Consider the following 27,374-nt stretch of genomic DNA (forward strand, 5'->3'; position numbering starts at 1 on the left):
TGAAAGTTTAATTTAGAAAATATATTTTGAAAACCTGTTTGAAGTCTTCCAGAAGTTGTCAAAGTCTGTGATGCCTTGTTTTAAGTTTGACGGGAAGAGCGGCCACCGCTGCCGATACCCAGGTGTGGTCACCCGCACCCCGCAAGTACCCTTAGTTACTCCTCTCCCGCTACTTTGAGAGAGGTAGCCATGGTAAGGGTCGCCACAGACCAAATATAGTAATGCTGCTCCAAGATGGGTAGGTGGTTGAGTTACCGCACCCCAGTCCTTGCCGGAAAGAAAGGATATCTGGCGCGCCATTCAGAAGGAGGCTGGACTAGAGTAAAGTGGGCCCCCACACTACGTCTGCATCGCTCGCCATATGTTGCAACACGGCTGCCGATGGCTGAGAGAGCACTGAAACCATGATTTATTCGTCGACAGAGATTGTTTGCTGGAGATCGAGGGTCTTTATTTTTTGCAGGTCGTGATGAGGCGGGCGGCGTAGATGATGAGTGTGTGTTTGTTGGCCGGGATTTGGAGATGGGGGCTAGATAATGGCCGCCAGGCCATGGACAAACTGAAACCCTTATTGGAGGGGAAGTTTGTACAAATCTTTTTTCAATACATGATGTGAATTTCTTATGATCGGGGAAGAATGCCTCCAAATTTCAAAACAATTTACCTACTTAATTTAACGATTTAAAATCATAACTGTAAGGGATGTAATCTTTGCATACTGCCAAGATTTATTGGCCTATGTACTCAAACAAGGAATTTATGTTGGTTTCACCTGAGAAAGGTGAACCCTAAATGTATTCTCAGTGGGTGGGTTGCTGACCAATAAGGTGACAAGGGCTAAGAAATCCAAAATAATACATGGCCCATGAAATCTGCGGACAGGTACGAAATTTTTAAACATAACCTGATCTCCAACTTTTAAATTGGTAGGTCTCCGTCCACGATCATATCTCTCTCTAACCATTTCATGAAAAGCTTTAAGGTTATTCTTAGCCTTCTTCCATAGATCTCTAATATTATCAGGATCTATTGTCTCTGGCAATATGTCATTAAATGATCATAGATTAGACAGCGGCGTATTGGGAACAAATATAAACATGAGAGAGGCAGGGGTGAACTTGTGTGACTCATGAAATGATGAATTTAAAGCAAAAGATAACCAATGCAAAGAAGTATCCCCCCTGGAATTATCTTCATGATGAAAGTGATCAACGCCAATTGAAGATTACGAGTGACCCGCCTAGCCAGAGATGGTTGAGGGTAATAAGCAGAAGTTGTTACATGTGAAATAGACAGGTCGAAACAGAATTGTCGGAATAAGTTAGATGTGGAAGCCTTAGCATTATCAGAAACAATATATCAGCAGGGACCAAAAGAATCAAAGATATTGAGACAAAAAATTGTTGACTGAGCAGTTGCCAGTTTAGTTGGATACAACTATGAAAATCAAATGAAGCCATCTACGCACACCAGAATGAATTTATTCCTGTTCCCCTTTGATTGGGGGAAAGGTCCGACGGAGTCTATATATAAACGCTCCATGGGGCGAGATGCTTGATGCGATGACAATAGCCCTGGCTTAGTGGACAAAGTGGGCTTCCTAAGCAAGCAATATTTACAAGCCTTAACCATTTCTCTAATTTCACCGTCCATGCTCTTCCAAATAAACATCTCTCTGATGTTTTCCTGAGTTTAAAAGATGCCTAAATGCCTCATGATAGTATTTGAAGATCATGGGTACAAGCACAGCTGGAACCAATACTTTCCTCTTCTGATCGTGCCTCGAAGGGCAACACAAAACCCCGTTCCTCAGTACATAAGGGACAACCTGTTCCCCAGCAGAAAGGATTTCTATAATGGGAGCCAGCAATGGATCTTCATGTTGATATTTCTCAATATCCCGAAATAACATTGGGGCATCAGTCAGAGTAGCACTAATACATGAAGGTATGGGCGTGGGAAGAGCAGAACTATCTCCCCTTTCACCGGTTTCAACCCCATTAGTCCATCAGCAACTATATACTTTGAAACCCTTACATGTCTTACATCAAATTGGAATGCAGAAATCCTGATAGCCCAACGTGCAATACGTCCAGTACGATGAGGCCTGGCTATTACCCAACTTAAGGCTTGATTGTCCGTCTCTAATTCAAATCGGACATGTTCCAGATAAGGGCGGATCCTCTCCAGGGCAAACAATACTGCCAAACCCTCAAGTTCATAGATAAAATATTTGGCTTCTTGAGCCAATAAGGTGCTATACTGAAATTCAACCCAAGAGCTTAGGAAAAGTATCCTTCCGCACGTGAGCACGTCCCTGTTTCCCCTTCCCGTCTCCGTTCTCCATCTCCGCCACAACCAGCTTATTATTAACGCCGTGCGTCTATCTGTCGAGTACATCATTCTCAAATAGTGAAACATCAAACGAAATCACTTCCTTTCACATACCTGTACTTTGATTACGTACCATACCTATTTATTCCCTTACTGACCATGTAAAACCTACAGATTACTGACGAATACCGAGGCAAGAGAAGCAAGGTTTATTTTTATTTCATAATGCAATTTGTGAAGCCTCCTTGGCTCAGACGGCAGCGCGTCGGCCTCTCACCGCTGGATACCGTGGTTCAAATCTCGGTCACTCCATGTGAGATTTGTGCTGGAGAAAGCGGAGGCGGGACAGGTTTTTCTCCGGGTACTCCGGTTTTCCCTGTCATCATTCATTCCAGCAATGCTCTCCATTCTCATTTCATTGCATCTGTCAGTCATTAATAAATCACTTTGGGAGTGGCGACCCCATCGTTATAACAGCCTATATCTGCTTCATTCATTCCATTCCTGACCCGGTCAATGACTGGAAAACAGGTTGTAGGTTTTCATTTCAATGTAATTTGTGTGAGGCACATGGCGACTTACAACATAAGTACCGGTATACGATTCCGCTCTCGTGCAACGACTGTCAGTGACAGTTTCTCACAGTTCAAACAGCTGAAAAACCACCTGTGAGTGGGATTGCAAAATACAATGTTTCCAGGAATGTTGTAAATATTGTAGTCTCGTCATTCGGAAGGTAGAAATGAACTCATGATCCCCTCATGACAACATTTGTGCAGGTAGAGGGCGGTTACGAATATATAGCAAAGTACACATTATTATTATTATTATTATTATCATTATCGAATACGCCAAGGATCCTATTCCCATACTGTTTTAAGGCCCTTCCTGTTCTGTTTAATTTACGGCGAGTGCTGAGCTGACACATCGACCTTACGCTGGAGACTTAGATTTACCGTGGAGTTTAATTCCACGTGAATGGTGTAAATACTGTACACAGAAAGGCCGGTCAGCTGCGCGGTGTTATTCACCACGTCTTCCACAGTCCACAGCGGATTGTCATCTCGTAGATTACTGCAAACCTTTAAAACATTTGGTTTAGATTTTCTACTTAATTTTTCTCCACTTTTGTTAGCATTAAAGTATTTCACAGGGGAATCAAGCGTCACAGCATCACACACGTCTTGCTCACAGTTGGCAGCCATTATGAATATTGAACATGCTGTAGCAGCCAGTATTGCCAACAGTTCTCTTGGATCTATCTTCAGTGTCGCACATATTATGCGAACTTATCAGCAATGGAATGGACTCGAACAATACACAGTGCAATAAGATATCAATATCATGTTAAATAATTATAATTTTGCTACATACACCGCTGAGAAGAATAACTATTCATAGCCATCTACGTATAAGAGTTGTTAACGAACCCGAATAGCATACAACCTGTGATATATTTTCCGTACTTATACAGGGCAATTTTTTTAATTTGGCAAGTCAGTTCACCAGAATATCTAACCGAACTGAAGGAAACTCCGGACTTCAGGAACAAGTAACAAACCTAGGGAACTGTTTAGGCATCTGTTTGGACTATGAATTTCTTAGAGAAATCTGGCTTGGCTAATACATGGGCGTTACAAGGAGCTAATTTCATGTCTTCAAAAGCGGCTTGTTATGACGGCCCCCATTCAAATTTCACGCCCTTTTCTCCGTAGTAGGTTAAGGGGCGGCGCCCTATGAGGGATGTTAGGAAAAAACATTCTGAAGAAGTTCACCATGCCTATGAACCTGGCAATGCCTTTGATGTCCTTAGAAGGCTTGAAATCACGGATAGCCTGTGTTCTGGTGTGATCATGGGAAACACCATCGCGCGACACAATATGCCCTAAGAACGACATAGAAGGCTTAGCAAAAGCTACCTTAGATAGTTTAACAGTCAACTCAGCCTCCTGAAGGCGATTGAAGACTTCCTTCAGATAATCTAAGTGTTCTTCGAAGGTCTCTGAAAACATGACATCATCGAGGTAATGATACAGATATTCGAATTTGATATTGGAGACGACCCTATCTAGCAGTCTAGCAAGAACAGCTGCACCCATGGGGAGCCGAAAGGCACGCGGTTAAATTCATACAAGTTCCAATCCGTAGCAGAAGCCGTTAGATGTTTCAATTCTTCTGCTAGAGGTATCTGGTTATATGTCTGATTAAGAGCAAGGATGGTAAGAAGTTGGCCTTTCGAAACAAGGAAAAACAAGAGTGAAGATCAGGAAGAGTCACAGATTGTAACACCACCTTACGGTTCAAAGCCCTGTAATCAATAACAGGCCTAAAGCCACCTTGAGGTTTTGGCACAAGAAAAATGGGCGATGAATACGCAGACTTTGAAGGTCGAATAATACCATCCCTTAACATCTGATCGATGATTTCCTTATGAGCCTTCATTTTAGGTGGGAACAGCCCAAAAGCGGAAACCTAACTAGAATAGAATCTGTTAGCTCAATCTTATATTCAATAAGGCCAGTAACTCCAAGGGTATCAGAAAATACATCAGGAAAGGACTGACACATCCTTCTAATACTTCCAGCCTGCTCCTCGGGTAGATGCCTAATATCTAACGACATCTCACTCTGTGTAGGCGAAATAGATGAACATGATACAGAATTGTATTTCAAAAGGGGAATATTAAGTTACTAGCAAATGTGAAGGTGCACGCTTTGCTCTGAATGTCGAGCACAAGACGAGTATTAGACATGAAGTCAGCCCCTAATGTTACAGGGCAAGACAATTGTTTAGCTACAAACAACTTAACCTTCCAGGTAAACTTTGAAATACGAACTATAGCAAAAATGAAACCTAAAATTTCTACTGGAGGGTTTTAGCCGAAACACATTTAACAAAAGATGAACAGTAGTCAGGAAATTTACAACAGGTTTTTAATTTAGATTAATGGAAATAGAAATAGTGGAACTCCCACTCCCTGAGTCTAATACAGCCGTGACTGGTTCGTTATTTACTTCAATATTCAGAAATGGCAGTTCTGAGGTATTCTCTAGGGCCTTCAAATGATAAATTAGGAGAAATTTTACCCTTGAGTGAATTGTTACTTGGTTTAACGGGGCCTGAGCCTGTGACTCAGCCAAGCGCGCTAGTCGCTTCCTATCACTTGAATTTGTGGAGGCAGCACCAGAAGTCCTACAAGATGACCAAATTAGCCGCCTTGAGATGGACCTTCTCCGTTCCTTGTCCCACTAGATTTTATCAAGGGGCATTTTTTTCGAAGATGTTCAGTTGATCCACATGTATAACACTTGCGAGTGGGACAAGTTCGGCGAGATGGTGTCCGCGAATTGTTAGGAGACGGAGGTGGCTCCTTGGCGACTCGTAACGTTTCGACGTACCTGACACAGCCGTTGCCTCTAATTCAGAGAAGGTTTGAGGTCGAGGTGCAAAACGTAGGTACGACGTATAGGGTGGAGAGATACCTTCAACGATCGTCTGCACAATTTGGTCTTCAGGGAAATGAAGAGCGAATACCCTGGTGTAAAACTTAATATCCTGAATAAAGTTCCAGGTTCTCATCCGACCTCTGCACTCTAACTTAGTACTTTTGGATTAACGAAGACATGGATCTAGCCGGAATGAAGTTAGCCAGTAGGTGGGCGTGGAAGTCTTCTTAGATGATCGATCAGCTATTGCTTTAACTGTTTCGTCCGAGAGAACGCCTACAGAATAAGGGCAAATAATTTGATGTACTTGGGAGTGAGAGACAGCAAACACTAAAGCATGGTCTTGAAATTCCACTAAAAATCTTAAGAAAGAACTGAGTTCATTAGTTGAATTTACTGAACACTTGGAAATGTCTAAGCAACATAGCCAAGTGGTGTGGTAAGCTGCTGAAACCGGGCGACATAATAGGAGACTGCATTGAAGGTGAAGAAGGTTTGACCACAGCATTAGTCATAAAGAACGGTGGAAGTTGTCTTGAATGACCAGACTCTTTCCGATGGGGCAGATGTTTGTTGAGTACCCACAGATTTTCTACTCTCAATCACTCTACTAGATTCTTCCTCAGTAGACAAGTTTATCGTATGGTCTTTGTCGTTTCTTAGGCGTAGCGGCCACGGACAGCAGTTGACTAATAATAATAATAATAATAATAATAATAATAATAATAATAATAATAATAATAATGGGCTGATGACCTCGGTGTTAGGCCACTTTAAACAACAAACATCAATAATAATAATAATGGCATATGGCCTCCAGAGAGGCCTGGTGCAGGTCTTTTTCTAGTAGACGGCCTGTTAGGCGACCTGCGTGTCTGTGAAGATGAGGGCCCTACCTAGGATGATTTCTAATGTTGAATACGCCACACACACCCAGCCCCGACCCACTGGAATTAACCAATTAAGGTTTGACTAACCCTATTCGATATATCAGAGAGGTGTTCTAATAGATTACTGGCTTCCTTAGCATGATCGCCCTTCAATTTTAGAGACAATAGGTCCTAGCTCTATTGTAAAAATGAACAGTCTAGCTTGAACTCTGTTAAGTTCTTTGGCAGAAGGGTCACTCATTTAAGATAAAACTAACTACAGACGCTAGTTCAGTGGTATTACCAGTAATAGTGGATAGAATCTCATCCATGTCCTTTTCCCCAAATACTGGGATACAAATGAGAAGTTCTAGAGATTTCTTAAGTTTGGCAATATCTTCCACAACCGTGCCTCCAGATTGGACCTTCCTGATTACGAGCCCATAGATTAATTTCTCCTTGCGAGGGCCCGACATGTTGACAGAAATATGGAACAATTTAGAGAATTTCCAGCAAGCGAAGAAATGCTTATATTTCGGAGCGAATTCTACGTTTAGCTGTCAAATGTGGCTTTATCTAGACCTATTCGACCACGCTCTGCTACCAGTTGTTACCGAGTTTTCGTGGATCACAGAGAGGTGAAAGAAGGCATTGGTTGAATGTGTCTCTCTACGATAGTCAAAGATTAATTTAAAAATTTAAAATAAATATTATATTTCTTTTCAGATATTAAATCTTAACAAACAACAAGATATCAGGTACAGAGGTAGTTTGTACAAAACATAAAAACCTAGAAAAATTAATTACAAATTCTGAGATTCCAGCTCCATATTTACAAGGTCCTTACGTCACTACAGTTGCGTTTAGTTCGATAGACAAGGAGACGAATCTCCCAATTCGTTTTACAGGAAATTTTAAATCACAGTTTTCAAGAGAACTTTGCTCCAAACGTTACAAATGCACCATTCAGTATCACATGAATACATGTTACATTTGAAGCGAAGAGCCTCAATGCTCTACAGTTCTACCAAGGAGACTACGCTCCCAAACCCTTACAGCCTTTAACTTTTACACTAGTGATTAGAGCGTCTTGCTCAATCAAATTTACACTTTCCGGCCTCTCTTGGCACAACCTATATTTAACGAGACCATATCAGTTGAGTTTTCAGTTTACACAGGCGTATCGAGTACCCATTCTCCCAGGGCTTCGTAAAAAATTACAGGTTCTATAACTGGCCCAAAAATCGAAAAGTATGGAGGCGAAAACTTGCGCTCCTTGGAATTAAAGATTAGAACCCTATATAGGCTAGTGGCCCGACGATGCTGAGGCTAATCCCACACTACTGAGGTGACTAGATGGAGGAAATATAAGTTACAAGGCTTCAGATAGAAAACGGTTACAAAAACATAGTCACCTCAAAAACAAGTTGATAGGGAACTCGAGAGGGTGTCAGACTCTCTATTCCCGAATTTCAGTTAAGTACAGTTGATTTACTCGAACTTTAACACGAGAAGAAAGAGAAATTTACATTTTAGGAAATAGACTGTTACATAGTTAGATTGGAAATTTCCCCTCGAGTCCGCTTGCGGAGATAACTACTGAGATCGAAAAGTTACAAGTAGCCTATGGTTGGCAGAAAAATTAATATAAAATTTTTATGATTGGCCAGACTCCAAAGCTGGCAGGATTGGTAAAAAGGTGTTGAAAACCTAGAAGTGTCAAAACAAAGTCCGTTCATTTGAGAATCCCATCAACACAAAATTTCTTTTAATTTCTAGTTCCACCGTACACCAGAGTGCATGATATCAGTTTTTTAATAGAGACATCTACGGAGAAAAGTCCAAACTTCTTGAAATTAGTGTTGCCAACTGTGATATACCAAAAACAAAAGAAATCCCGTAGGTTTAGGACACCTAAAAATAACACATTACTCTATCACTATTGTAGTGTAATCTGTTGACCAACTTCTTGCACTAGTTGTTTCAATTTTTATGTTATAGTTAGCGGTCTTCATGGCGCTTCTTTTAAATGCACGGTGTTGAGGTTCACCTCTCGGTACAGTTATCATCATTATTAGTGTGTGTGTTTTTGGCACTTAATAGTTTAATTGCCGAGCTGAGCAGCTCTGGCGTTTCAAGTGCTAGCCTTATTTTTTTTATTGTGCATGAATGTTGAGTATTCACTATGAAAGCAGCTTGGATCTTCAAAATTATAATTTCGATTTTTTTCAAACATTCGAGTGTAGTTAGTAAGACGTAAGGCGAACATTAATATTGTCGACCCCCCCCCCATGAAAGGAAGTCGAGCTTCAATTAAATACACAAGCTTTTAATATACAGTCATTTAGTTAGCATTCTCATTTCTGGCCGATGTAAAGAAGCCACTGGTTCGATTTCTAGTCTGATTTGTGATTTTTAATTTCTTTTAGCTCGAAGATTGTGCGTTTTGTATCCTTTAGCTATTATGTTAACAGTCCAAGAAAAAGTGTGCCGAGTTTGATTCCCAGGCAGCCTGGGAAATTTTTAATTGCTCGCTGCTGTAATGTTGACATTACAGGAAGCAATTACACGTCTCCAGGGTTCAAATCTGCAGCCCAGAGCTCAATGCGGAGCAAGAAACTTAGTGTTCCCTGTCTTAGCAAATAAGTTACTTCCAAGTCTAGTCAACTTACTCGTACTGCTAATGTTCTTTTGCTGATATGTGCATACTAAGTTAACTGCTAAAACAAAGAACTTGGTATTTCATGTTACAGCAAATATTTCCAAGTCTAATCAGAATGTTCCAGGAATCAATCTTTTTTGCTGAGACGCACATATGTCACGACCTAACTTAATACAAAATTTGTTGCATTCTCTTTCCACATTCAATTAACATAGTTTGTGCTATCTTGATTAATAAATTTCATGATGTTCCGTATTGATATCTATAGTATGTCATAGAAAGAAAGAGATCCACCTTATCAATACTAAATTTAATGTTGTTATCTTTTAAAACAGGACCGGTTTCGACTTATTACAAGTCATCTTCAGCTGTCATTTACATACACATTAGAATACATAATCAAACAGTTGTATCTTACAAATAAACATGTCGTGTTTGATAGACATTTGGTAATATGTCTAGAAGTGAAATTCTGCTTCTTACATCTAGGTTTAAAGGATCATTAATATTAAAAAGATATCTATCTTTAACACATTAAAAATTTTTAAAAAGTTACAACATTAAATTTAGTATTGATAAGGTGGATCTCTTTCTTTCTATGACATAGTTTGTGCTAATCGCTTAAATTTAGTCTTCAGTGAAAGGGAAACTCGTCATCGATTTTCTTCTTATGAACTTAAAACCTTAAGTTCTGATTCGAAGTTAGCTCCAGGTTTGAGAACCCAAATCAGCGATTGTTTTCTTTGCTCAGAATTAGGAGTTTGAATTTTTGGAGTTAAATATTTCAATAGCACTTCAGCTTTGGGACCAAGCGAGCTCCATGTTCAAATCCTAGTTCTGTTGGTGATTTCTTCCTTTGAATCTTGTAATACTAAAGCTAGGTCTTTTAGTGAAACACATAAGCTGTTAATGTGCGGTCATTTACGAAGTAGTTAGCATGCTTGTTTGCTTCCCAAGTAAATGCGTCCCGGGTTCGAATCCTAGTCGGGTCGGCGAATTGTTCATTTCTTCTAGCTCAAAATTGGGGTTTTTGTATTTAACACACAATCATTTAGTTACTACGGTAGTCAGCAGTAGGAGGGGATGATTGCCGAGCAAGGTTCCCTTTCGGTGTGGGGATTTTTTTACAATGCGGTCATGAAAATTCAATATCCTATTAGGTTAAGCTTGCACTCTTTGTCGAGTCCTACCTTTCAAATCCCCCTCCCCCCAAAAGTTAGGTCATGTGAGGTAAGTCATTTTATTTAATCATGATTATTACATTACGTATATTCATCATGTATTGAAAACCCTAACTTTATGAACATTCTGGTATTTATATCACCCTCAGTGTAGAAATCATGACCGAATAACTAGAAGAATGATAACTTTCGCACATTAAGGAGATTTGTCAATCTATCTTCACACGCTATAGAAGACAGACTAATAATGGTTTAAAATTTGCATTAATTATATACGTTTCTTGAATTAGACAAGCTTGGTGTTGTTGAGTGAGAACAGAGAGTGTTTGATACCTTAAACTTGGCTGGTCGCTTCATTTGCTCAGTAATATACTCTCGATAATGCAGTATGTGTTGCTACTTCCTCACTGTTCATAAATATGAGCTATCATCGCATTCTGTCACTTAACAAGGCTACGCTATTTCCATTGAGCACTATCCGCCTTAAATAGAGCATCCTGTGTCATTAAAGCCTGTTATTAACACTCAATCGTTTACATCCTCGTTCATTACTTTTAACATAACTTACTTTTATATCATAGGTTTAGTCCCTAATGTACATGAATAACATTTGGGTGACAATTTATACTTCATTGATGAAATTATGCAAGATGAGGTGTCATATTATATAAAAAATTCACAAAGGAATGCATCGTATCCATCCCAGGTATTCTTCTAGGTTCTAAGTTAAACAAATCGGTCTATGAGTTTTAATTCTTGATTGTTAGTGCACTACGCTGTTAATGATATGCAAATAATTGATGACTTGCAATATCAACACATTTCAACTGATAGAAGTACACTCATGTTCATAAAAACAGAACACCTTTAACGACTAGAGATAGGATGTTCATTTTCACAGGACATGCTGCATTCAGCTAGTTCCACAGTTCATCTTTGGTGGTTGGTATTGTGTCACAGTGCCGCACCCATCTTTTCACCATATCCCACACATTTTCGATTAGCAACAAGTCCGGTGATCAGGTGGGCCAAGGCAACAGTCTGACATCCTGTGACAACAAGAAGGCACGTGTTTGTGGAGCAACATGTGGTCGCGCATTGTCATGTTGAAAAATGGCGTCTGGAGTGTCGTGCAGAATGGGTATGGCTACGGGTCGCAGGAAGTCATTCACATAGGTCAAACTGGTAACAGTGACCTGGGCACGCAACAACTGTGATTTGTGTTTGTACACCATAAAGCCTTGAGTTGGCCCCGTATGCATTGTGTGAATGTGGTCATTGTGATGCCTCCCCTCTGTCTGCGGCGAACAAAAATGTGGCCATCATTTACAAACGAACAGAACCTGGATTTGTCCGAAAACGCTATCTGCTGCCACTCCTGTCCCCAGTGACGTCGTTCCATGCAGCGTTGCAGTCTAGCATGTTTATGCACATTAGTCAACGGTAGGCGGAGAAGTGGACGACGCGCCTGTAACTAGATCGTAATAAACAGTGATGGACTGTCGCTCCTTATAGTGTACGATGTGTTACACTGTTCTACTGTTGCGCCAGAGGCGAGGAGGAAGCAGATCTGTGCTGCAATGCCATTCGGGTGACGAGTCGATCTTCTCTCATGTTAATAATGCGCCTTCTTTCAAACTCGCTCATTTGACAGTACTTTTTTTTGCATACGTCTGCGAGGAATCCTGCACGTCTGCTCAAGTCGCATGTATTCATTACCTTCAGTTTAAAGCGACAACACGAGCCGCACGCGCATTTTACCAGTCGTTGGTGGTGTGCAGAGATATCGATGTGGACCTTGAACCTGAGGGTCGACATGGTTCAAATGCTAATCATTTCTTCAGGGCATACTAGAGCATATGTCCTGTGAAAATGAACTTCCTATCTCTAGTCTTTCAAGGTGTTCTAGATTTTATGGAAATGAATGTACTTCAATCATTCACAAAATTTACCAACACCAATAAGTAGATCAGAAGTGATAAGAATCTGCAACAACACAAGGTAATAGAAAATACTATTTCATGAAAGAAATCCATCTGAAAAATAAATTAATATTTGAAAATGATACTTAAATGTTTATGTTAGAATTGATTCAGTCCTGGCTTGCATCGTCTCACGATTCATCCCTTTAGGACCCTTTAGGTTGTGGTGGGATCTCCCCTTTTAGTAGCACATTCTGGAAGGAATTTCACTTGCAAAGTGCACCAGGATGGAATTGGAGATTCCTCTTGAAAGCAGCATGATGATTCCCTTGTTCCTTGTCTTGCAGGCTTCCTGTAACAGTAGGCTTCCTCACACCCATACATACACCTCTCACACACACTGAAACTAAAACGGCACATTAATATGTGCTCCAACCATTAATTTTTAAATGTCAGTCGACACTTAACTTGCAAGTTCAGATGATCTATGCATACCTCACGTGTTCTTGAATTAGTATTGTAGTGGTTATGTCTTGCAGAAAATAAACTGAAGTGTTCCCTTTGTAAGCCAGCACGGCTAATAAACATCGCTTGGCGTGGAATATCTTGTAGAATTGTAGTGGGAACACAATTAAATTGAACTAAGATATATAATGGTTCAACCTTTCGAATAACATTAGAATTAGACATGTAATGTTACATTGCTAGTCGATTACAAGCGGTACCGGTTTCAGCCCCTGTTCCGGGTCATCATCAGCCGATCACTTAAAATATAAAAAACAATACACCGGGAAACAATAGTTGATGTAAAAATATTTCACCAGTTGCAGTTCATGAAGCACTACAACACTTTAGTGATTAGCACTGCGTGTTGAAGGTTCCCAAGATCCTGAAGAAGTCAAGGATCAATCACACAAATGAAGCCAGACGCAAGTTCTAGGAGAGCCGCAAAACATATGTGCTAACCGGGACTGTGCTTCCGAATTACTGTGAAACTCGATGAAAAATTAAATTGTTCAAGAAGCACGCCTGCAAACGCTGCTAGGCGTGAAATCGTACAATAATGTTTAATATACTTGATATTAGAAATATGTATTTATGTTTATAGAATCTCGTATATCAGATTTTTGAAGTTTGGAGAATGCAAAACAGTTGACATATAAAACAATTTTGAAAAGAAAGAAGTTAAAAAGCGCAATATTAGAACAATTGAGAAACACATTCACAAAGCGTGTGATTTCTTTGAAGATAAGAGCTCAGGTGGTTCTTGCGGTGATGTAATCTTTAAATTTAAATGTTGTAATGATCTGAATCGTAAGTGATATTATAATACGCAGATCAGTGCAGAAAAGAAAAAGAGAGGTAAACAAAGATGTTAATGGAAGATAAATAGGTGTAGATCAGAATATAAATAATGACTAAAACAGGTAAAAACATTATATGTGGAGGGGTTGAATTAGATAAGGTATTCTGCCCGAAGGCAGGTCCGAACCTCCGCAATGGTGTTCCTGAGCCAGAGTTTATGTACGGTAGGGTGGCCAGTTCCTTTCCGCTCCTCCTTTCCATTACCTCCACCAGCAGCGCATGGCAACCCATCCAAATCTTGACCACGCCCATGGTTGCTTATCTTCGGAGATCTCACGGGATCCGGTGTTTCAACATGGCTACGGCCGACGGCGTTGAATTAGATAGGAGATGATTGATGGAGAATAGGGAAATTCAGGAGGAGTTGTAGTTTAAGCTGGGGCAGACGGATAGATTATTGAAGGTAGAAAACGTGGGTAAGAACTGTGTAAGGCATGGAAATTTCGAATTCGAGTTTAGAAATGTAGAATTTTTGAAAATGAGGAAGTCGAATAGATTATTGGGATTTACAGAAATGTCGTTTAAATAGAAATTAGGGTTGAAGTATTCGTCAAGGTGAATGAAAGTATTTTCAGTTGTGTTTAGAAGAAGGCCTTTGTTATTAATTTTATGTATTACCATGTCCTGTTCAATTTGGTGAAATTATGTTTAGAGTCTTGTATGAATTGTCCTATTGCAGAGAATCTATAATATTTTATGGCGTTGATATTTTCGGAGTATCTGATAATAAAATTACGTCCAGTATGACCATTGTACGAAGTGCTACAGTTGTTATATTTCAGTCTGTAAACTCCAGATTTAGAAAAGCATTAGATTTATTTAATTAGTTAGAGTTGTGTTATATATCAAGATTTATGTTATTGTTCTGAAAGAAACTTTCATATTGTATTTTTGAAGAACGTTGGTGACTTTATAAGCGTCGTGAGTGAAGGTGAATGCAGTAGCCACTGCATGTTCCACTTACACTACAGCTGTTATAAGTGGCGCACTGACCGATTTAAATTAGGCTTTTGCGTCAATCTCAAACTCCGGTTATGTCAACACTATATACTGCTGTATAAATGATACAGAATTATTAAAAATATAATATTTTGATGTATTGATGTGTTGTTGAATTAGTAACATTGGTTTGTAGAAATCCTGTGTGGTGTGAAAATCTCATTCTCATTATAAATTGTTGTGTAGAACTTTAAAGTGTAACTATCTGTAGACTTGTACAGTGCTTACGCAGTGTCATTCTGCATTATTAAAACTTTCCTTTTAGCTGTTAATTTTAATACTATAATTGGTTTTACAGTAAAATAATGATAATCATTAAATTTAACTATTTGTTAATTGATAATTCACCCAAGTGTCTTTGAAATGTGTTTGATCCAACCCAGTTTCTTCCCTTTGGAAATAAATTGACCCATGTGCGCTTCTCTATGCCCAGATACCTTTGATCCACGAATCCCTTTTACAGGATGTACCCTGCAATTTGCTAGTGTTTTCTTACATTTCTATGAGTATTAGCTTCTAAATATTCCATGGGATAATTTCGGACGTCGGTTTATCCTCAAACAAGTGTACACTTTGTTTCCTAATACGGATAGATCTGTGTTGATATAGGACAGTCAAAGTTCATAGAACTATTGCGATACACCTATTTCTTGATTGTTGTCTCTTTTTCTCTGTCCTTCAGTGGGAGAATTCGTTTGTTTCATCGTGTGGTACTGAATGTTCTCCTTGTAAATATGGTAGTTAAAGTGAATTGTTTTTGAATATTTTACACCAACTGAAGTTCTGTTAGGATCAACTTGCATTAGCTTGATCACCTCACGTATCATGTCTTTGGTGGTTTTTATGAAAAAGGTGGTTTCATGGAGTTACTTCGGACTGTGCTGCAAGAATATAAGCATAAACTTGGAAGCATAGTCTATCGTAATTACAATGCCGATATGCTTGATAAATGCCTTAAAGGAATTCTTGGTGAAAGACATACGGAGAAGCTGCGAAGAAGCAATGGCTACCTCGATCCTAGAACCGACGAGCATATTTAGGCAGCCCATCTTGATTTCAAGGGAGGATGGGGTTCTATTTTACTCTGTACTTTTCCAAAGTAACTCCATGTGTCGTAAAATTTTGGATATGTATATGAAAACTTATGCTCAAAGGTGCATGTGGCTCTGGGTAACGTGTTGTTTGAAATTACATATTAAGATACCCTCACAATAAGTATTGGAAGAGGAGGAATTCAAGCAATTGCTTCATTATGGTACTGAAGGACTGGTCGTGTAGCTATAAACCTGCATTTGGGAGATGCTGGGTTTGAACCCGCTGTTGTCAGACCAGAAATGCATGTTTTCCATGGTTTCACATTTTCAAATCAAGCAAATGGTGTGGCTGTACCTTAATTAAGGCAACAGCGGCTTCCTTCCCACTCCTAGCCAATTTGTAGCTTTTGCCATACGACCTATCTCTGTCGGTGTGATGTAAAACAATATTAAAAGACACTTCTTTGGTGAAAGAGAAATGGCAGAAATCTTCAAAAAACCAATACGCCGTAGGTTATATTTAAAAAGGGCTAAATTTATGAATTCAACCGGCCACTGATCATTACATTCAGGCTTTTCACTTTTTCTCTCTTTCATAAACTAAGCAAACTATATGTTATGTACATAGTCAATGAAAATTTACAGGCCTATAAGTTCCATAGATTCATAGTTTAAGAATATTCGTTGTTTCAATTAAACTATTGTAATTAGGGGACATATACATGTGACTTAGAATTACTGTGGTGCAGTTATTTTATTTGTAAATATTAAGCTTGATTTATTATTACATAATAATTTCATTCCTTGAAATTGAGTTCTTACTAAAATTCTATTGTTTCAGTTAATCTGTTGTAATTGGGATAATGTAAAACCGGTTTAGAATTGAAGAGTAGCTATGTTAATTCGGTTACTTGCTTTGGAAAGGCCAGAAATATCTCATGGCGTCAGAGATGTCTATGAACTTTTCTACGAAGGTACATCCAGCAGGAATGGTGTTCACTTCATTGTGCGCAAGTCTGCGAGATTAAGTTGCTGATGTTCAGCGCTATTCAGACAGCCTTATGTCAATTACACTCAACATTGCATCCTCTGGAACTTTTGTTTTCTCTGCCACAATCTGGATGTGATGACCTAGATAAGGAACAGAAGTGGCAGGAGCTACGAGATCATGTTTCAGAGCGTCCTGAAGACGAGTTCCCACTTATCTGTGGTGATTCTAATGCGCATGTTGGTCACACTAAGAACCGTTATAGCTGCCATGGTCGTAATACCTATGGTATCTGATATAATGATGGAACTTATATTTATATTTCATTGAGGCAAATGACTTGGTTTCTGGCAATACGTTCTTCAAAAATGCATCAATCACCTCATCACCTATACTTGTGGAGACTGAAGCAAACAAATTGACCTTATCGTTGTTCGGCTCCGTGATCTCCGACTAAGAAAGGATGTGAATACCATGTCATCTCTGTACCACCTCAGCATAAGGTAGTCATAGCGGATTTAATGCATCGTAGAAGTGGAGGGATAAATGCCCCCAAGAATATCAAGTGGTGGAAGCTTGAAGAGCAGAAGCAGACAGGATAAATTTTCCTCTCGTTGACATGAATGCAATTGACAACATGTGCACATATTCTACAGATCGTTCACTGTAATAATCACTGTAAATTTGGGTACAACATAAACTAGTTGGAAATCAAACGTTTTTATGGCTGATTCCAGTCCTAGAGGAGTGTAGGAGAAGACAAAGACATACTGTATATAACTGGGTTTCACAAAAGACTCCAGAACATGGAAAGAATCGTCATTGCTGAACGTGTGGGTCGCTGAATCGAGGCGCACTCACTGTAATGACCTGTGTACGAGGTGTATCAGAACTATACTGACAAAGATACCAGGCATGCTCTGCGTGTGATGTTGAGAATGATGGTGAAGTCGGATTGCCGGGGATTTTTTCTTTTCGATGAAATGAAGTGACCTTCTTACTTCCGGGCGCGCAATTCAAATTGACAAACTTGCTGTATTTGGTATGCCAGAGTGTCAGCTGCTGTGCGTCAGAAGAGGGAAGGGAGGGGAAGTGAGAGGTGGGAGGCAGAGGTAATGCTCGGAGTGAATGCAAAAGTTTCCCGTTCGTTTCTCATAGTCGCCTCCGAGCTCTGGTAGGCAGTGTAAAGTTTGTTTTAAACAAATTGACTCCTATGAGAACCCCAAAAATACAGGCAGCTTTCCAAGTCATTTGCCACACACTACACACCCTGAACGGAGTCCAAGGGTCTCACTACCACACCATTGTGAACTATGCACCACAGAGGGAGGGAGCCACATTGAACATCTACTGTAATCAAACCATTGGGCGTATTTTTCCTTCGCTCAATATTTCATTGAATTTAAAATATTTTGATCGAAAGAATACACAATCCTGGCGCGGCAGCATTGCGTCTTCGAGCATTTTAAATAATATAGAACGTTACTGCAACAAAGAGACGAGAGTAGAAACAATCTGGATAACTCTGGATATTGCCTGTTAGAGAGAGTTCTGTCCGAGTCATATGAGAAAATTTGTCATACGCGCGAAGCATCATCTCTGTGTGCTTCATACACCCCACCACTCCTCCCTTCCCTTCTTTTCCCTGAAATTTGTCAGCAGCTCGTCAGTTTGAATCCCGGGAGTAACCATTTAACCTCATTTTATCTACAAAAATAATTTTCCTCGCTAGTCTGATTGAACCATTATTCTTAACACAACACAAAGAGCATCCTTGATTTTTTGTCGGTATAGTTCTAATAAAAACTGTACACCACTGAACTCAAACGAAGGAGAAAAGAACTATTTTCCAGCTGACCAAAATTCGCACAAGTATTGAGCACTCTCTGTGCATTAGAGGCAAAGGTGACCAGTGATTATAGGGCAAACAAGAAATTCTCAAACATTGGCAACAACATTTGTGGAGAGTTCCTGCATTGAATTCCCACACCACCGTATTCCAGATGGTAAGTGCCATCTTATGCATCACATCAAAGGATGTCGACGGTGCCATTAGGAGTATGAAGACCGGGCGAGTTGGCCGTGCGCGTAGAGGCGCGCGGCTGTGAGCTTGCATCCGGGAGATAGTGGGTTCGAATCCCACTATCGGCAGCCCAGAAAATGGTTTTCCGTGGTTTCCCATTTTCACACCAGGCAAATGCTGGGGCTGTACCATAATTAAGGCCACGGCCGCTTCCTTCCAACTCCTAGGCCTTTCCTGTCCCATTGTCGCCATAAGACCTATCTGTGTCGGTGCGACGTAAAGCCCATAGCAAAAAAAAGGAGTATGAGAACCAAAAAGCGACAGGACCAAATGACCTTCCAACAAACTTCTGGAAATTATAGCAGTTTAAAGAGCTCTCTATCAACTGGCTGACAAGGTTGTTCAGTGCCAGAGTTGACTGGCTCTGTTTCCAGTCATTGGGCTACAAACATCCTTGTGCCTTTTTTTTAGATGACGATACAGCAGAATGTGCAAATTACCGTCGAAATTGCCCCCAATTGTACATAAGATCTTTTGAGAGTATTCTTCATTATTGACTGGGTGAAATGATAAGCATTATTGCTAACCAGTGCATCTTCATTAAGGGTGCTGGAACAACTCATACAATTTTCACTGCCAGAATGCTGATTGAAAAGCACTGAGAGCATCAGCAGGCCTTCCTTGACTTTCGACCGTGTTCCACATCGTGTGATCTGGTCTGCTCTCATGACCATGGTGTACAAAAAATGCTTATAATTTCGATGAAAATGCAATACACGAACACCAGAGGTTGTGTACGTCGTGCTGTCAACGTGTCGGAGAGCTTCTCAGTGAAAGTTGGTGTGTACACCAATGTTCCACTCTGTCCCCATTGCCCTTTGTCCTCAGCATGGACACCACCACATGGGACCTGCAAAGGAGTGTTCTCTCTCATATGCAGATGATGTTCCACTTGCTGATAGACCCAAAATGGGACTGTGGCAAAAAGGTGAAGATTGGAATACCTGTTTCTTACAATACAACCTTAGAATGAACAAAAAGAAGAGTGAATACCTGGAGTCATCTGAATCATTTAATGGCTCCATCCAAGTTGATTCAAGTAACTAGGATATTGCCTACAGACTGATAGTGGGGTAGTTGTTGAAGTGCAAGTTATGATAAAGGCAGCATTGATGAGATGAAGGGAAATCACAGGCACACTCTGTGACTGAAGGATGCCACTACATCTGAAGCCAGGATATACTGCATGATATTACGTCTTGTTGCTGTGTACGGTGTAGAATGTTGACAAACTGAGAAAGGTATGGAGTAGCAATTATACAACATGGGAAAGTGTATACTCCATTAGTCGATGGGCATCGCAGTCCTGCATTACATAAAAAAAACACCATTCATCAGCAAATGTGCATCGCACCCGTGAATCGTGAGGCATAGGATATGTCACCAATGGTATGGTCATGTCCTTTTGCAGTACCTGACGCAGTTGACAATTTCAACCGATCCTTTGAAATTACCTTGCAAAGTCCACATTGGTCTACAATGAAAAAAGACATTGAAAATAGGATACAATAATTTAAAACCAGAAATTCTGCTGGGATTGGTAACATTTCTGGGCATATACAAAAGTCAATTTGTTGAGATATAGAACCAAATCTGTAGTGCGTGATTAGTGTATGTCTGAAGCAGCTATACCAGATAAATAAAGAATCAGTAGAGTAACACCGTGTGTATAAAAAATGTGATAAACATAAAGCCAACAATTACACGCTAGTCATCTTGACTGGTGTTGTATGCAAGCTCTTGGAATGCATTCTTTCTGATTTTATTATACACATTTATGAAATTACCAACTGGTTTGATAGGAGGTAGTTCTGGTTTAGGAAACGTTATTCCACTGAAGCTCATCTTGTAGATTCCAGCAAGATATAGCACATATATTAGATTCAGGAGGTCAAATGTATCACGATTGACATTTCTAAGGCTTTTGACAGGGTAGATATTTGGAGACAAATGGCAAAAATTCATACATGTGGGCTAGATAAAATAGTGGCTAAATGAATGGCTATAAAGATGTGGCCAATTTATTAGAGTAAACAAACTGAGAAATGAACACATAAGGTGTTACCAATTTTTAAGTTTATTACTTTGGTACTTGGTATGCATCCCCTTAGCTTTCATGAGTGACTTGATTCGACTCTTTAAATCGTCATCATGAAACCATATGAACGGGCTTCTCAATCAAGCCTATTTTTGTCGTTATTTTTGTTTTTTGGATTTTTCTTTGCTATCCCAAAGATTTTCTATAGGGTTCATGTCTATACTGTTTCCAGGCCAATCAGCACTTTGACATTGTTTTCCCTTAAAGATTCCATTCTTTTTGCTTTGTGGCATAAAAAGAAATTAACTTTGTCTAAACCACTCTTGCACATGAGGTAGCATACGGGTTCTTAGTACCATACTGTTCACGTCTCATAGTTCGTTCTACAATATATCATTGTCCACAGCCGTACCAAGAAAACACACTCCAGACCATCACTAAAGTTGGAAGCTTCACACAATCTGGATGCAATGCTTCTCCTCCTGACATATTGACTTGTCTCTTCGTCGACAGGAAATGCCGATTCGTCACTAAAATATACCTGGAGTAAATAAACCAAATAAACCTAGCTGTAGAGTTTCAAAGAAAACTCATATTTATACTGCACTGTACGGTAACATCAGTTGGATTGGTTTAAAAATGGAATAATATATGACAATTTAGGAATTATTGTCATGGACTTGCCTTTTTACAGTCATTCAGATGAACAATTCTTTACAGTCTTGGCCCACTGGTTCCTCTTTGCAGCCATGGCAGAAGATATCTTCGCTTTTCTTTGAGGTCATCTTGCTCTCATTCCAGTATTAACCAGCCTTTGCTTCCCAGTCATGGCTGGTACCAATGACCCATACTCTTCTAATTTCTTACGTAAATCGGCACTAGTAACCTTGCAATTGTTTATTGACAAATTAATCAGTCTTGTTTACTCCTTGGGGTTAGTTTCCTCTTTTGCACAGAGTTTCCAGCACGTTTTGACATTTTGTCTTCCACTTATCTCCACATTTTAAAATTCTACTTACAGATTTCTGTGATATTTGCAATCAAGAAACTATCTCTTGCTGTAAATAATATTTCTCAATAAGTAGGTATCTGTTAATTCCTTTCTTGGCTAAAGGTCCTTTTGTCTCCCCATAACCTCAAAATTTTACAGTTTTCTTGAACAACTCTTAAAAAATATCAACTGAACTCATGAATAGAATCAATAATGCATGTAACTTACAGTATGCATGATCTTAACAATAGGTTACATTATTTACTTGCATACACAACAATATGCAGATATAGACCTTAAACAACAGAGCATGAGCACTACCAAAACTGACACAATTCATCTAAATAATGAAATTATGTTGTGGTTCTCACTGTAGCCACTATATGAAAAACTACATTAGTGAGGACTGGGATATCCCCAGGCGTAACTTTACCACCAAACAAGTTCAATGATTGGGCTATGAAGGTCGATAATTTACATTAGCATAGAAATATATATCTTTCAGGTCACGGCCGCTTCCTTCCCACTCTAGGACATTCCTGTCTCTTCGTTGCCATAAGACTTCTTTGTGTCGGTCCGACCTAAAGCCACAGAGCATTATTATGAGACCTTTATTTTCTGGTATATATGAACAATATGTATAAAGAACTGAAATAAGATATAGTCAGAGATCAGGCTCTTTGTAATAAATACGTTTGAGGATTGTGAGTGACTGCAAAAAGACCTTGACAGTATTGAAATATGGACATCGGGCAATGTTATGTTGGTAAAAGGAATGAAAAGTCAAGTTGTGTGTTTCACAAATAGAAACAGTCCTCTCTGGTTTAATTGTTGTGATGATGGCGTGATAGTTCCTCATGGGGATCTCAGTAAGTATCTAGGTATTCATAACAAGGATAGATTTTCATTGTGGTAATCACATTAGTGGGATTAAAAATAAAGTTTACAGATCTCTTAATGTGATTATGAGGTTATTTAGGGATTGTAAAGGACAGGGCTGTAAATCTCCTGCTAGGCCACAATGAGAGTATGAGGTCGCCACGAGTATTACTTGATTAGAGAACAGGAAGTGATCCACAGAAGCAGCTCTATTTCTTGTAGGTGATATCTGACAAAAGAGTGGTGTTACAGAGATGTTGCAAACTTTTGGCTGGGAAGACTCGGAGAAAGGAGACAATCTGTTCGATTAAGCAGTATGTTCTGAGATGTCATTGTAGGGATGGATTGGAATGACATTGGTTGATGAATAAATTTAAGTCATGTTTTCTAAATGTAGGAAAGGTCACAACATGAAGATAACTTGAAATTCAAGGGGACAAAGTTTGGGAAATGTTCGCTTATAGGAAGATGATTTAGTGATTGAAAAACTTACCAAGGGAGTCGTTTCGTACATTTCCACAATCTTTTTCTGCATAAACAACAGATAGACCTAAATGCCGTTGATTGATTGATTGATTGATTGATTGATTGATTGATTGATTGATTGATTGATTGATTGATTGATTGATTGATCCATCTTAATATGAGTTACAGAGAGTGATGATGGATATTTCTAAAGTTATGATTTAAGCATTGTCCAATTTTTGGGAAAGTGGTTGGAATAATATGGGATTACTTGATATTACAGTGAAGTGTTTTGGGAATGAAAGTATATAGGAACATGAAAATGAACAAAAAGGTGACAAGTCAAGTCATCTATAGAAAGATTGGAACAGGGGAATGTGAATATAAGAGGATAAAGAAAATAGTTAGTCATTGTGAAAACAGTGATCAGCAGAAAGAGAGGAGGAAGCAAGGAATGGTATTTAGTAATGTTTTGGAGATAGTATTCATTATTGATATTAATTTATTTTCCTTAAATTGTACATGTACAAATACACGGAAGTGCCTCCATCCCCACAAGTATGTATACATATAATCTGCTGAATATTCACAAATATATAGACAATTTTAAATTTACATATTTACATATTTTCCTCTCTTTGTATGCTACCTTGTCTACTGCTATCCTACAGTGTGTTCCTTTTCACGTTCCTATCTCTCCTATCAGTTGTCTGAAAAGCAGCAGTAAAAGGAACTTGGGTTAGGACGCAACAGGTTGTTATGCAAGTTAGGTTCCAAAAAGCGTAAGAAAAGAAAATATATAAATGCAATATTAATTTTAATGTAATAGCCCTTGTATAGTATTATTTGAAATAATTCCACATGCTGTGTGTGAGTTGATTATGTTTGTAAATACAGAGGATATTACGAGTAACATTTTGTAAATGATATAAATTTATTAATGATGAGCTGTGTGTTTAAAAAAAAAGTCAAGTGTAAATTGTATAATACTGCATTTTAGGAAATGGTCTTCCTCTCTGTTCATTGACAATTTACTTCTTGATAACAAGGTATTTTTGTGTACCATTTGCCACCAAGGTAGACACCTCCTTTGCATTTAAAGTTATTTTGAAATCATTGTTCCTTTACACTCTTATATTTTTAAAATGGGAGATAAATTAATTATACTATTCTTGTGCTACTGTGAAATTTATTTTCTCAGCTGTTTCTTGTTTAGGCCTGTATATTTTATTCCGTTACTTCTTTATTCTAATTTTCTTATTTCTTACTGACAGCCTTCTGAAGATATTAAGGAGGATTTCTTATTTAGGCCTATATATTTTATTCCGTTCCTTCTTTATTCTAATTTTCTTTTTTATTACTTATAGCCTTCTGAAGATATTAAGGAGGAAATATTAATAGAAGAACATACTGATGATCAGTTGTCGCCGTACATCAAAGAAGAAACAAAGTACGTACACTACAAATCCTATGCAATATAGAATATGTTGTACCTATTCACAGTTGTGTTCAGTAGTGGTTGGTTTATGTCCAAAAGCTCGCTATTTTCATCAGTTTAATCCTTTCTTTACATGGTTTCATGTAAGCACTAATGTCATGAAATTCTATTCGTTATATTTTTCTAAAATATTCAGGAATGTTAAGATCACATTTATTGTTCTGTCATGTAGTTATACTATATATATTGTGACCGTTCGTGGACGCGTATGATTCGAAATAATGATCTTCTTCAATAGGCCTCGTCTAGAAATCAGTGGTTTGCGCAAGACCATGGCCCTTCGATGAGAAACCGGTCACAACCTCAATAATTAATCAGAAACTGATGATTCTACCTCCCATCTCATTACACTAGGTTCTTATATATATCAGACAAGAAATAATAACTACAATAAAAATTTGGAAGGGCATTAAATTTTAATAAACAATCTAAATTAAATATAATTATAATGATCTGAACAAGCAACACGTTTGGAAGATATTCTTATGCAAACCCTATCGCACTCTCTTCAATCAAAGTCCCTCTTGAAAGAATTGTCCAACATTAAATTCAAATATCACAATAACTCATTATACCTTTCGATACTTCATTTAAATAAATTATTAAATACTTTGGAAATTAGTTAATCGAGTCTTTCACCTCTTTTTAACTTGTTTGTTCATTCAACATAATTCACTTATATCCGCATCTTGTCTTCCCTGTTCTATCTATTTCATTCTCAAATATCTAACTAGCTATTGACAACTTGAATTTCCTAACGGTCTTTCAATGCAATATAGAATTATCTTTAATGAACCATCATAATATAATTATTCAGTAACTAAATGATCAAATGCCGTCATACACCTGAATGTTCCGCATAGCTGCACCTGAAAATCAACTACTAACTACTGACATGATAAAATAATCCAATGGCGGAAGATCAGCGCTGCGTCAACTCCTCTCCATAACGCTGAAAGTAATGCAAATGCATAAATAGCCACCTCAAGCAGTACTACAAATACTAATTCACAATCACAGGTGACATTGATAACAAATAATTCCATCTGCAGTTCAGGTGTAATACTTATCGAAGATCCTATCTACATATCCACTCGTCTATTCCACTATTTATATTATGTTCAAACTCGAACCGTGACAATTCATACGCCCTCATCAGAAATCTCTTCGAAAGACGCTTACAATTCCAGCATTAAATATATCGCTCGTTTATCCATTACTCAACATACGCGACAAGACACATCATTCAATGACACCCTCCTATCACATTGATCGTCTCGAAGAATCAATCTACTACTGTAATAAACAATTCAATAAATCTCATTTACTAATCATCTCATACCAAATCATAACTTCAGACGATCCTACACTCGTCTTATACCATCATAATGTGCACCGCATCAACAAACATTAATTAAATAAACAAGCAAAGCAACCGAAGAGCCTTAATTTCGTGCATACAGACATCACATAATTCCTACCGAATAAATACATAACAACACTTTACGGAACTATTCACAATAAAGGATCACAGCACTAATTATATTACACACACATGTCACCAGAAACTTACCTGTAGCTCTCAAGACTATCTTACAATTCACTTCCACGATTATTTCCATCAGTGCAGGAGCAGCGAACGAACGAACGAGATCGCGCCTAACTACAATAGTTACTGATGGCAAGCGAAATTCTATCATATGAACAGCCGGACAACATTTCACTAAATTAACACAAATGGCCCGTTAGGTTATCAAGTTATCTCTTTTAAAATCACCTGCGTGATATCAACATCTACTTCTACAATAAGCAACTACAAATAGAGCAAGGTAAGACAATGTACGGTTACTCAACGTTTGACGATCCAGTCGTTCATCCCGTCATGCTAGTAGTGGTATCCTGGTCATCTGTTCATGTTATCTCGGACATTTGAGCAGAGTTCGGATCCATCTGGGACCCTACCAGTTTAAGCACGCATTTCCATTTTATTATTGCCTTGGTTCATGATCGTAGACAACATTACTGGCTCCAAACCTGAAACTCGTACAAAAGACGTTAAACAGAGTTCATACGTATTTTACAATTCCACTTTCATTAGATAACACCTGCCTGCATATATCAGTGCTGTGTAAACAAATATTGGTCTTATTAATGCTATATAGCCCTTCAAACTCAATAGACTTTCTCAATTTTAAGAGCGTATCTCCAAGCTATGCTCACTATCTGCTTACTGAATGCTTTCTTCATACAGGTATTGTAGGAAAAAACAAAATTATATTTTCATTATCTTACAATAATAAATGATTCGCTTTTCTTAATCCACAGAGCTACCATATTACAACTTCATTTCACCTGACTTTGACATTTGAGGAACTTGTCACCACAATCGCTCTCTCATATTCACAGAACCTCACAAAGAAAAACATCCTGCAATTATTTACTGTATTAACACATGTAACACGTCACACCGTACGCCAGGGGCGTATATAAGGGGGGGGACCCAGGGGGCCTGCCCCCCCCCCAAAAAAAATGTGTAAGCCTTGAAAAACCGGACCAAAATGATGGGAATTTTCGATCGTTGTTGAGATTCCGAGCCAACAGTTAGCAGTTTATGTGCCAT

General features: G+C 38.7%; 1 protein-coding gene across 1 annotated transcript in view; it reads left to right on the forward strand.

Moving 5' to 3' along the window:
• The window catches only part of LOC136881752 (zinc finger protein OZF-like), a 118,772-nt gene that overhangs the window by 74,373 nt on the left and 17,025 nt on the right, over positions 1 to 27,374 (forward strand). Inside the window, exon 7 of the mRNA XM_068229557.1 lies at positions 24,624 to 24,706. Coding sequence (XP_068085658.1) covers positions 24,624 to 24,706 — 83 coding nt within the window. The remainder of the gene's footprint in view (positions 1 to 24,623; positions 24,707 to 27,374) is intronic.

This window comes from Anabrus simplex, chromosome 10 (assembly GCF_040414725.1).
Source record: "Anabrus simplex isolate iqAnaSimp1 chromosome 10, ASM4041472v1, whole genome shotgun sequence".
NCBI lineage: Eukaryota > Metazoa > Arthropoda > Insecta > Orthoptera > Tettigoniidae > Anabrus > Anabrus simplex.